Source organism: Neomonachus schauinslandi, chromosome 8, assembly GCF_002201575.2.
Source record: "Neomonachus schauinslandi chromosome 8, ASM220157v2, whole genome shotgun sequence".
Taxonomy (NCBI): Eukaryota; Metazoa; Chordata; class Mammalia; order Carnivora; family Phocidae; genus Neomonachus; species Neomonachus schauinslandi.
Window position 1 is genome coordinate 95,875,944 of NC_058410.1, and position 12,511 is coordinate 95,888,454.

The following is a 12,511-nucleotide window of genomic DNA, read 5'->3' on the forward strand; positions in this document are numbered from 1 at the left end:
ATCTAAAATTAAATCTGACAATCTTCCCTAAAACTTTAAATCACTGTTTTAAAGGCCTATTTTCCTTCTCTTTGTACAACCAAGATAATAGATACCTGTGTTATAAATCCCTAATTAAACAGGATACATTTATTGAAACTGACTTGACTGTGCAGAAAAATTTTGGAAACACCCATTCTACCAGCCTAAGTTTCTGGATGCAATCAGTGTGGTCTAAATGAACACTCAAGTCTAAAAGCAGCACTAAGGGAGAAACCTGAGTGCAGTAAGTGATTGCAGCCGGATACTCATCTTAAAATTTTGAGGAGCAACTTGTGAAAGAGTAGACAAGAACATGTAAAAATACCAGTGGGAATGCACCAAATACACACGATAACCTGGCATGCCTTTAAGGCAGTGATGCCAACATTTTGACCATCAGTTCCTTAGATTTTATTCTTCAGCTGTAGAGCTCTCAAATTTGATGGTTCTAAAAAAAGTAAAAAGAAACCTTCCACTTACTCTTTAAGTTGTTCAACTTCATTTCACCGTACACGGCAACAAAAGGGATGCAGGCTTCACTAAGGCCCAAAAATATGTTCTCAGAAGTCCCATAAGGAATTCAAAAGTAGGAATAGATGGGAGCCCCACCTTTAGAGTAACAACAAAGTCTCTGTTTTCCTTCTGCCTTAAATGCCTTCCCAAGAAGCTTTTCTGAGTCATCGTGCTGAGTCTCAGCTGGTACCACTCTGCTGACTCCTCTTGCCAAGGAACACCTGTGGGACTTTATGTAAACAATTCTAGGGAGAAAAAGGCTGGGGGTAAATATGCAGAAGAAGCTAGAGGAACAAAAACTTATAACTGGAGGGAATTTCTTTTTTTATAAAGATTTTATTTATCTATTTGAGAAAGAGAGTGAGCGTGAGAGAGAGCACAAGCCTGGGTGGGGGAGAGGCAGAGGGAGAAACAGGCTCCCTGCTGAGCAGGGAGCCAGATGCTGCGCTTGATCCCAGGACGCTGAGATCATGACCTGAGCTGAAGGCAGACGCTTAACTGATTGAGCCACCCAAGCACCCCTCTGGAGGGAATTTCATCGATGTTCAAATTCTTCTGAGAAGTCTGTGATCTGGCAACCCTTCCCCCAATGTTTTTTTTCCCCAGAAATCACAGGCAACCTCTGGTGGTAAACTTGCTTTCTCATCTGGGGAGGGAGAGCTATAAGGAAGATCTTGGAAAATTCTAAATTCAATGGATCTAGTTTAGATCTCACTCAGCAGTGCCACAACCATGTTTTCTGGTTGGCCACTAGATAAGTCCATATGGCTATCCCACAGGTGTTGCTGTCAATGGTTCCAAACCTGAAATAATTACTAGGATCATTAGTCGGGGACCCAAAAGGAAACAAACAGTATGCTCAAATTAGTATAAAGTCCAAGTTATCTAAAACTCGATGACTGTAAGAGTGTTTGATTTAGGGAGTCTTTACATAGGTGTAGGTAGTTGTAGGAAAACCACAATGAGTAATCTAGTAACTCAGGAACTCAAGACTAGTAATAGCTGAGTCATTAATACTGCTAGTCCTGAAGGGAAAGGGAAATGTTTCTGGAATCCAGAAGGAGAGATTCATGTAGAAAAAGCCACACTGACAGAAACAGTGGTATTCTATCCAGGGAAACAGCCAGCCCAAGGTGGGCCCCCATGGAAGGATCAGGGGAATATCTACCCCCATCTTCTCACTATTGGCTGAACCCAACTGGAAGCCAGAGGACAAGAGAACCTGTGTTTCATACAGGTCAGCCTCCTGGGGTAAATACAAGGTGGAGAAAGGTGGGAACATATCTGAAGATAAATGGCAGACTGTCTTTTCCCCTTCCAAGTTCATCCTTCCCCTCTATGAGCCAGTTTTTTAGGTAGCGCCGTGGTTTACCTAATGGCACAAATCAGAAGCCTACTCAGTCTCTGTTCCTGCCATGATCTTTACAATGTTATTATCTAATCTCAAATCCCTATCCATTCTATTTATGAAATATTTATGTCCATGCTATTCTCTCCTGTTACTTTACATCACTCTGATACTCCAGCCTATCATTTCTTAGTAGCATCTATCACTTTCATAAAGTACTGTCTTTATTTGTATATTTTCCAAATTTCCACGAGGACTCTGTTCAGAACTCTATCTCCAATGCCTAGTAGAGTGGCTGGTACATAGTATATGTTCAATAAATATGTGTTGAACACATGAATTAATGCAGGCCCTCAATATTTATTGGCTCCACATTGCAGTGCATTTTTAGCAGACTCCTGGACATCAGGGTTAGCCATCTTCAGTCTGCCATTTACATTTCTGCTTACATGCCTCTTCTCGTTCATAAATTGGAAGTCACTCCCCTATTTAAAATTATTTAATGGCACTTTATAGCTTTCCAAATGAAGCAATTCATTCATTAAACAGTTTTTATTATTGAACATGTATTAAGGAAGGGAAATCAGAGATGAACCAACAGATTCAATTAGAATGTTTACAATTTACTGAGAAAAACAATAATTAAAAATAAATCATAGTAAGGTATACTAGTCTAAGATGGGGGAAACACTGAGCAGGAGTTCCTAACCCCAGAGCAGGGAAAGGCTATGAGGAAAGGCTTTCTAGAGGGCAGGATGAGGAAGAGTGAAAGGTGGGGGTGGGATGGGGACCATGTTCTGAAGGGGCCCACATTTATAGGATCTTGACTCCTTAGCCTCATTGTTAAGGACTTTTTTGTCTCAGCCCTAATGTTTGTCAGTTTTATGTCCCATATTTTCTCAATTTAGACTCCCTGTCCAGGGACAGTTGATTCTTTAAAGTTCTCTAAACGCTGCATGTGGATTCCTGCTTCTGAAATTCTGCCCAAAAGGCCTATTCGTTCTTGCTGGTCTAAGATACAAGATTCTGTTTTTAAAGGGCATCATCTGTTTCACACTCTGTTCTCCCCTTCCCTGCTCGACACAAACAATATGCAGCCTGACTTCTTTCCTCAGTTTTCCAGAGACAGTCTGTGTTTCCTGGACATTAGCAAGCCCATATTAAATAGCAGGGATTTGGAGATAGAAGTGCCTACATTCTCTTCACATAATTTAGGGAGCTAAGAGACACTGGAATATATAGAACTTCTTGAGGGAGATTTCTGACTCTGCAAATCATTCTTCCCTGTTTTAAAAGATAACGGATGGCTTTTTCAGTTACTTTGAGTAAACATAGCCAAATGGTAAGTTCAAATTTAATTTAATATAGACGATTTAATCTGAAACATAGTAAACAGCCATAGATATGAGACTAGACAGAAAGTATCTGACCTTTAAATGTAAATGTATCACTATTTATTAGCATGCTCAGTTTATTGAATGTTTGTGTTCCTGTGCCCCTGTAGGTAATAAAAACTTCATATGTATTTTTAGGTGAAAAGCATATACGTATCAAAAACTAAACTAACATCTTTTTCACAATTTTCTATTCACAGTTGTACTCTGGTGTCAAATCAGGCCAAAAGTAACATATGGAAACAATACAGAATATAATAATTAGAGTGTTAGTTTATTATTGTATAAGTTCATAGTAATTAGCATAGAAAAAAATTAAATTCACAAGTATGTCATTATTAAAATGCACATTGAGTTTTTCAGGTAATGTGTTGCTCTACATTTTTATAGGTATGAAATAAAGACATCAAGTTTAAAAAGTTAAATTCAACAGTATTTAAATTGCAAAAACCAAAGATCTCATTTCTGATATTTAAGACTAATCATCTAGTCAAATATACTTAGGAACTTAAAGTCACTTAAAGTCAATGCTAATGATTTGAAAATGGATAACAACACACAAATAACAAATTATACTGGATATTCTTATTAGCATTTTCCTTTTGGCAAGTCAGTGGGAACTTATAAGATTGATCAGGAAAAATAAACCCTGCTAACTCTAATATATTTTGATGCAACTAATTACTATCATATAGATTCAAATTTATCATGAAACAAATCATGCAGACTGTAACTTGGGTTAACACATTTTGCCTTCAAGGGAGACTTTAATTTTCTACCAGTCTCATAGAAGATACCACATACATTTTTACTTGAATACTTTCTTAAGAAAAAAATAAATCTAACACCATGCCATTATTACTATTTCTTACATTATTATACTTAATGATCCAATATCATTAGATCCATCTTCACATTTTCCTTACTGATGGCAGATAGAATATTCTGTTGACAGGCTACAAAGCCTTCCTGTAAAGAAAGTGATTGTTAATGATCCGTGACTCTTAATGAATCATGAGTCCTCCAGGTATTTGGATTGGAGAATGATCTCTTGTTTGACTTGATATCCTGGAAGTTCTACATAAAAGTAAAAGTAAAAGTTAACAACATGCCATTTTAATGATTTTACAAATGAGATTCTATGTGCTTATATTTTTGGATGGATTCTGTGCCTGGAGAAAAAAATATAATCAAGTTCCTGAATGTAAAGTTTCAATTGTTGCATATTCTATGGTCTTTCTAAGAAGTATGCATTTAACTGTGATTTCCAAGGAATCATTTTTTTAAGAGTCTTTTAAATTACACTTAAGTTTTAAATTATTTAAGATTTACTTAACATTTAAAATTTATTATTTATTTATTATTTATTTATTTTATTTATTTATTTTAGAAAGAGAAGGGGAGAGGGGCAAAGGGAGAGGGTGAAGAAGAGAAGCAGATTCCCCACTGAGCACGGAACCCAAGCTGGGCTTGATCTCATGATCCTGAGATCATGACCTAAGCTGAAATCAAGAGTCAGATGTTTAACTGACTAGACACCCAGGTACCCTGGTGCCTCAATATTTAAGTTTTAAATTACTGGTTTCTCTGCAAATTTCTCTGAAGATTTAGGGTTGTTTTAATTTTGCATAACATGAAACAAATGTAAAAATGTTAACCTGTATTGCAGAAAGGTATTCACAATGCCTAAAGTGGCAACCAGCCTTCTTTCATTAAGGAGGCGCTGGTCATCCCTAGGGTAACATGGGTTTTGTTGTTACTGATGCTTTTGTTTGTTTTGTTCTTTCCATGATGGCTTGTAATTTTGTCATTTACTTAACCCTAGATCATTTACTTTCTGGATCTTTCAGATTATGGGTAAGGATTCATTTTAAATTGTATGGAAAATAATTTGTAACTACGTGTGGTATACTTAATAGTATGAATGATTTGCCTTAAAATAAACATTAACGGGGTGCCTGGGTGGCTCAGTTGGTTAAGCGACTGCCTTCAGCTCAGGTCATGATCCCAGGGTCCTGGGATCGAGCCCCACATCGGGCTCTCTGCTCAGCCGGAAGCCTGCTTCTCCCTCTCCCACTCCCCCTGCTTGTGTTTCCTCTCACGCTGTCTCTCTCTCTCCCTGTCAATTAAATGAATAAATAAAATCTTTAAAAAAAAATAAAATAAAATAAAAAAATAAACATTAACTTCAACATTTTTGTCTAAAACACTCACACGTCATCTGATAAAGGGATAGGCTTTTCTATGCAGATGAGAAAGGAGGTGAACTTACACCAGACACACAGGGGATTTTGAAAGGCAACACTTTATTTATCTGTGGTACAACGGTAATCTGTAAAAACCCATTGGCCTGTGTGGTAGATATGAACTTTATACATTATGTGTGCCTAAGAAATAAAGATTCAGAACCATTAAAATAAGATTTTTGCTAGACTAGCAAACCATCTGTGTCTATCTGAAATGATAGGTCTATAATGGAATATGTAGGCAAGTCCAGTAACTGAACAGTGCTCTCAAATATTTTAAACAAAATAAAGTCAAGTTTAATAAATTCCAATGCTGTTTTCCCCCTTAGAAACTGATGCTAATTATTTAGCCTTTAAACTGTATCATGGAATCCAAGGAACATCTTCTCATACAGATACAGCTTTTAAGGCCTTGGAGAAAAGCAGTTTGTTTGGGTCCTGGTGTTGATGAGCACCAAATTCAATGCTTTGAGGTGGGATCCAACAAGTACATAAGTAGACATTGCATTTAACAATAAATATATTTGAAAATCTTTAGGCAAAGTGTAGACTCATCAAGTGCCTTACCTCTTGATATCGCCATATGGCTCCCCACTTAAGTCTTTCATTTTATCTGCCTGGTTGTCAAGGTCTTAAAGTGAGAGATTTCTGGAGGAGTAATCAGTGTACATGCATTGGGTAGTGTGCTGAGTCCTCCTCCGTGAATGCCATAAGAGAAATGTCTATTGCCAGTGATCTTCTCTAGGCCTAATCTTACTGATAAATATATTTTATGTGTGTGTGCATATACATGATAAAAATGTATATATGCAAACATATGTATTTCTTCATTGCATGATACTCAGATTATACACAAATATACACACATGTATAATGAATAAGAAAATGAACATCACTGATTTATAAATATGAGGGTTTTTAAATGAAAGGTAGGGAAATCCACAACATTTTATATCTATTTGTCAATGTTAAATAAGTGGAAAAATTTTAGACCCTGGACATTTAGAAATCTGGAGATTGATATATCTCTAATGTAAGTCTCACATGTTTGCTGGAGCATTACTGCATTCCAGCAATGAGGGCAGCCAAGGAAAAAGATTTGGAAAGAGTGAATTAATGTCAGGAAATAATAAGTGTTTCTAAGGGTACCCTGTGAGGCCTCATCAAATGTCTCTTTTAATAATTGTATATTAAAACATGAACAAAGTTTATTAGTATATAAGAAATTAGAGTAAAGAGGAAATCTTCAGATAAATATATACTGTATGAAGTCCACAACAGCTCTGTTATGTAAGCGGATGAATCCTGCAAATGATTTGAATGAGGAATGCAGCAAAGTTCAACTTGGATTTTGTAGGAAAACCAGGAGAAAGATTGATAACAGTTTAATTGGGGGGGAAAAAATGCACATGTGCTGGTAAAATGCAACATAAAAAAAATCTCCCTGATCACATTTCTCTTGCATCTGAAGACTTAGAGTAATGTTTCCATGGACCTATCCCACATTAAAAAATGATTTAGTATGTCTTAACAGAGAAGCATTCATTCTCAGGCCCTTTGTAAGGTCTGCCTTTGTGAAATGTGCTTTAACTAGGCCTATTCTGTTCCAGCTTTTCCCTTCTGAGTTGTATCCAGTTACCTCAGCTTGAGCATAACCAGGAGAAGGATTCCACAGGTGACTGTCATGCACATGACAGCATAGATTACTTCTCCTAGAAACAAAAGATTAAAGACAACAACAACAACAACAAATTACTGGATTTTTTTTAGGGAGAATAAGTAGTAAATATAAAGGATAGATTTTTAACTCACCATTGAAAGGGGAATGAAATCCACTTAGAGTTCTCTCCTTTGCAGGTTTTCCTTTATGCCATGCTATGCCTTTGACATTAGACAGGGTCGGATAATCTGAAAGAAAATAATGAAAATGAGATTACTGTATTTAAAAGTCATACATTACTTTTTCCCATGGGTTGTAATTTGCTTTATATTATATTACAAGGCAGCAATTTATTTCTGACCCTATCTTAATAAAATCTGATAGATGAGGATGAAAGCGGGAGCACTTTCCTTATATTTTAACAGTTTTTTTCCCACCTTTTAATCAGATAATTTCTTTACAGAAACTGTTTGTTTTCGTTTTTATTCCCAAACCATGATTAGGAAAGTAGATTATACTTTATGACAGTTCACTGTACCTTATATATAGACCAGGGGGGAATAAATCATCAACTTGAAACTACCCATTGTGATATTAAAAGGATTCCTTTTTTTTTTTTACGAGAGTGATTGTTTCAATATGCTTTTAACAATATCTCATTTCCCTAAGACTCTTTGGATTTATGAATCCTTTAAAAATTATTTATTTATTTGAGAAAGAGAGAGAGAGCACAGGGAGAGTGAGAGGGTGAAGCAGACTCTCAACTGAGCAGGGAGCATGATGTGGGACTCGATCCCAGGACCCTGGGATAATGACCTGAGCCAAAGGCAGATGCTTAACTGACAGAGCCACCTAGGCACCCCTGTATTTATGAATTCTTATTGAGTCCCTAAAGCAATCACTCTGTTTACCCCTCCACTCAGACTTCAACATCCAGCTTTCCTTATTTCCCTACTCTGTCTCTTGTATATCCCTTCCCTTTCTATTATTGTTAACTAGTTTTGGTCACACTTAAGGGAAAGTGTCACACTTGTGGAAAAGCCATTCTATGGCCCTAGTCTTTGTGGCAACATTTTGCTAAACAATTTCTACCTCCCTTCACAACTCACAAGACAAAAAGATGGGATCCTTAAGATTAATTAACAGATCCATTTTCGGTGACATTCACTGATAACTTTGAAGTGAACTCACTCCTAGTTTTGATTCGATTCAACAAAGACATGAATGTTAAATACACCAATAGCCCAATAACCAGCTTCTTTGATTATGAAGATTCAGGTAGGATCAGAATCTTTAAAGAAGGGTGGGGGAGATGAGATCAAGTTTCCTCTTGAGAGACTGGCTGTCCACTCTGTTTCATATACTTTAAGACCTGGAAGTCTGAGTAGACTGTTGCTTGTGGAAATGAGTGCATCAAATGGTGGAATCATACATCTGATGAGAATTACTGACAAGAGGCTCCAAGTAGGAAGGGAGACGGGAAGACATATTACCAAGAGTCCCATCCAGTCCTCTCTCCACCGAGGGTTGCTGTGCACAAGCCAGCTGCTTGGAAGCCAAGATCTGAGGTCCCAGGAATAATCAGCAGAAAGCACAGAGCTCTCAATATGGGTCCAAGAGAAGGAACCCAACATAAGAGGTAGAAAAGGGAGGATTTTGTTATTAGAAAACCCATTTTTTGAGGAGTTTGAACTCTAATATGGTAAAGATGTTTTAGTTCAAGATTTTTTTAATCCCCGCCTTACATATTGGGTTATCATATATTTATAGAAGTCAGACTTTCTTAGGAACTGAAAAATCAATCTCTTCTAAGTGTAAAAGAAATAGAGGTAGAGCATGTGAATTTTTTTTTTCAAATTTGTGGTCATAAAATACATTTTGTTATTCACTATAAAGTTGGAATGGGAAAACAGCTATTTCAAATAATAGCATTTTTATACTAGTGGCTCCTTCTTTGGGGAAGAATTAATTTTAATCAAGTTGATCTTACAGGTTTTAGTGAAACAAATTATATTAAAATTTTATATTCAAATCACTTCAGAATATGAAGGATAGTTTTACTTTTAAAAAAATTCTATGGCATTTTGCAATGTTTTGAAAATTCTTTTAAATTTAAAATTCTATGGCATTTTGAGGCAGATTTATGGCTTACATGTAAATGTATATAATATACATTGGCTAATTATTTGAATGATGCTATAGTTTTCCTTTATGAAATTCTATCCCTAAGTACATTTGGTCTAGTTAGGTACCATGATTCATCTTTACATAAAAAAAAAAGGTTACTATTCTGACAAATTAGGCTGCCTCTTAAATATATCTGCCTAAAGTAATTGTTAAACATTCACCTAGCAAAGTTTAGAAAGAATCGTCTCATTCACTAAATTTCACTCACATGGAACTCATTAACAAAGTTATAATAGATCAATGACAGAAATGTTAGCTAATGATCCCAGTGAAAATTTTAATGTGTCTAGCAATCACTCCACAATCTTAAATATTGCACCCTAGGAGGATACCGAATATCAGTTAGAGAGATTAATGTTACAGAGGGTTTCTTGGCTACTGAAGCCAAGAAATCTTCCCTGCCTTTTATAAACAGTGAGGTTTACAGTGTTTTATAACCATGAAATTAAAGTTGGCAGAGTTAATAACCAACCTCAGTTCCACACCATCTGCTATATTTATAGATAAACACTGTCAGTGACTTGTTTATCTTAACTCATACCCTAGAGGAGTTAAACACTATTATGAACTATATTGTAAAATCCCTGTACATCTGATGGGAAATCAAGATTAATTTCAGCCCTGTGTTAAGAACAAATTTAAATAGTGTTCTCCCCAAATGACTACAGAGATGTGATCATTTCTTTTTTATTTTCTTCCAAATCCTTGTGCAGCAGTGGCTGAGAGCTGATGGGATCTAAAACTTTACTTTTTATAATTTATATGAAATGGTAAATGTATAATTAAAGATACGATAGATCAGATACAAAATAATGATTTAAAAAGAAATGCCAGAATAGTTGAAATAGAAATTAAATATATGACATAGTGCAAATTTGTAAATCTTTAATTAAAATTCTATTTACATATACAAGTCTGCTTGGAAGAAAAATTTTGACAAAGTGAACATTTTCATAGAATAATATGTTTTGTAGCTGTTTTTTTTTTTTTTTTTTTTTTTTTTTTTATTCATGAAAGTCAGAGAGAGAGAGAGAGGCAGAGGCAGAGGGAGAGAAGCAGGCTCCCCGCCTAGCAGGGAGCCCGATGCAGGACTCAATCCCAGGACCCTGGGATCATGACCTGAGCCGAAGGCAGACGCTTAACCATCTGAGCCACCCAGGCGCCCTGTAGCTGTTTTTCTTAATTGCTAACATGTCACATGGCATAGTTGGATGTTATTGGCTTCTTTCCATTTTTAAGTAAAATATTGCCAATACCATGATAATATTTTAGTGAGAACGAAAATGCAAGGATGACCTTCTTGCATATCTAAGGGTTGGAGCTATTTCTAATTTGGTCAATATTTCAATATGGTCATCTGAAGGTATTTAAATTCCCAAACTGGAAATGAGTTTTGAATTTTTTCACCTAATGATCAGTAGTGAGATTTCATGTATCATGGACTCTTTCTATTATTAGTGTATAAAAACCTCCTTCCAAAATGGATCTAAAAAATATTGCAGCTGGGAAGAAAGGAAAATATGTAAACATCTTTAAGTTTGAAAAAACAACACATTAGTAACATGATAAACCAAGGCATTAAACACATACAATGACAGTATAACATCACTGCTGCTAAAATGTATATTGTAAAAAGTAAATCAACCAAATAATATACTTGCCTTAAATAATAACATGCATCAACAAAGCATATTCATTTATTTAGTTGACAAACTTCAAAGGAGATGAAACAATGTGTTAGATTTATTTTCTTGCACTATGTATGGCTAACCACATGTTTGCCAGCAGCTAGGGGGAAAGGGAAACTTAGTGGTATTAGCCTGTTGGTTTGCAAACCTCAGGAGTTCCCTGGGTGAAATCTGTAACTGGCTCTCCATACACAGAGGAAGAGGAAAGATGGAAGAAAGAGGTGGGCCCCTCCAGACTGGTTCGTGGCTGTTTTAATAAGCAAGGGAACTTATATATGAGGCTTGTCTTGGGCAGTCACTAGATAGTAGATCTTGGCACTCACCCACTAGAATTTTAAAAGTTTACAGAGAGGTCTTAAATGGGGTTCAGTCACATCTACAGTCTATATTGTCTCAACAACACATTGCTCTCTCAAGACTGCATCCTTGAAACAGCTCTGGCTATGGGAAAAGTGAGTAGAATGTACACTCCAAGAACAGGGGAGGGGGCAAGGAGCCTCCAATTTCCCTGGTACAGCTCACAGGTCAACCAGCAGTAATATCCTCCGGATGGCTTCTTCCAACATAGTCAAAGGGTACAAAATTTCAGTTATGCAAAATGAGTAAGTCCTAGAGATCTCTTGTACACCATAGTGCCTATTCTTTTTTTTTTTTTTTTTAAATCCCACAGCATTTATTGTTCTCTGGTAATAACATAAAGGTAATCAAAACAATATGAACAAATGTTTTAGAACTATACTCCCAACAAAGGAAATCTAAAAAAACAAACTACATGGCCTTCTCAAGAATTTCTCACTTCATTGATCATTTCTAGTTGGAGACACTTTGGAGCAGGGTAATATTGTCTCCTTTTAGCATGATCTGACACAGTTGTTTTCTTGACTTTGTTTTAGAATGAATCTCTTCGGCATCATCTAATACGAGGTTCATGTACTCATCAAAACCAATGATACAGCCCTCTATTCGCATGTTCACTTGCTCATAAAGCCACACCTGAATACGAGATCTATTTTGCAAGTATTTGAAGATGAGGTTGATGGGCTGAACCACCACCTTCTGCACTTTTTGGCCCTGGCCACCATACACCATGGTGGAAGCCGACAAAGACTGCACGCTACCTCAGAAAGCAACTTCCACCATGGTGCCTATTCTTAACAATGCTATATTTTACACTTAAACATTCTCTGAGAGGGCAGCTATTAAGTTAAATCTTCTTACCACTCACACAGAATAATCATAAATAGAGGACAGGAAGAAACTTGTAGAGGTGATAGATACACTTATGGTATAGACTGTAGTGATGTGAGTTTCGTGGTGTATATTTATCTTCAAACTCATCAAGCTGTATCCTTTCAATACATACAGCTTTCTGTATGTCAACAAAAACAAAAGCAAAAAACACATACTTCAATAAGTATGCACTGGAGAAGATTTGCCTTGATCTTTTGGCATGA

The 12,511-nt window shown here is 36.3% G+C and overlaps 2 protein-coding genes across 2 annotated transcripts in view; both read right to left on the reverse strand.

Moving 5' to 3' along the window:
- Positions 1–4,280: 4,280 nt before the first annotated feature.
- The window catches only part of GFRAL (GDNF family receptor alpha like), a 66,571-nt gene continuing 58,340 nt past the window's right edge, over positions 4,281–12,511 (reverse strand). Inside the window, exons 7-9 of the mRNA XM_021691943.1 lie at positions 7,335–7,430; positions 7,162–7,234; positions 4,281–4,353 (exon numbers count right to left, since the gene is read on the reverse strand). Coding sequence (XP_021547618.1) covers positions 4,281–4,353; positions 7,162–7,234; positions 7,335–7,430 — 242 coding nt within the window. The remainder of the gene's footprint in view (positions 4,354–7,161; positions 7,235–7,334; positions 7,431–12,511) is intronic.
- LOC110582141 (small nuclear ribonucleoprotein E-like) lies at positions 11,868–12,146 on the reverse strand. Its single transcript, XM_044917502.1, has one exon. The coding sequence runs from the start codon at positions 12,144–12,146 to the stop codon at positions 11,868–11,870; it is 279 nt and encodes a 92-aa protein (XP_044773437.1).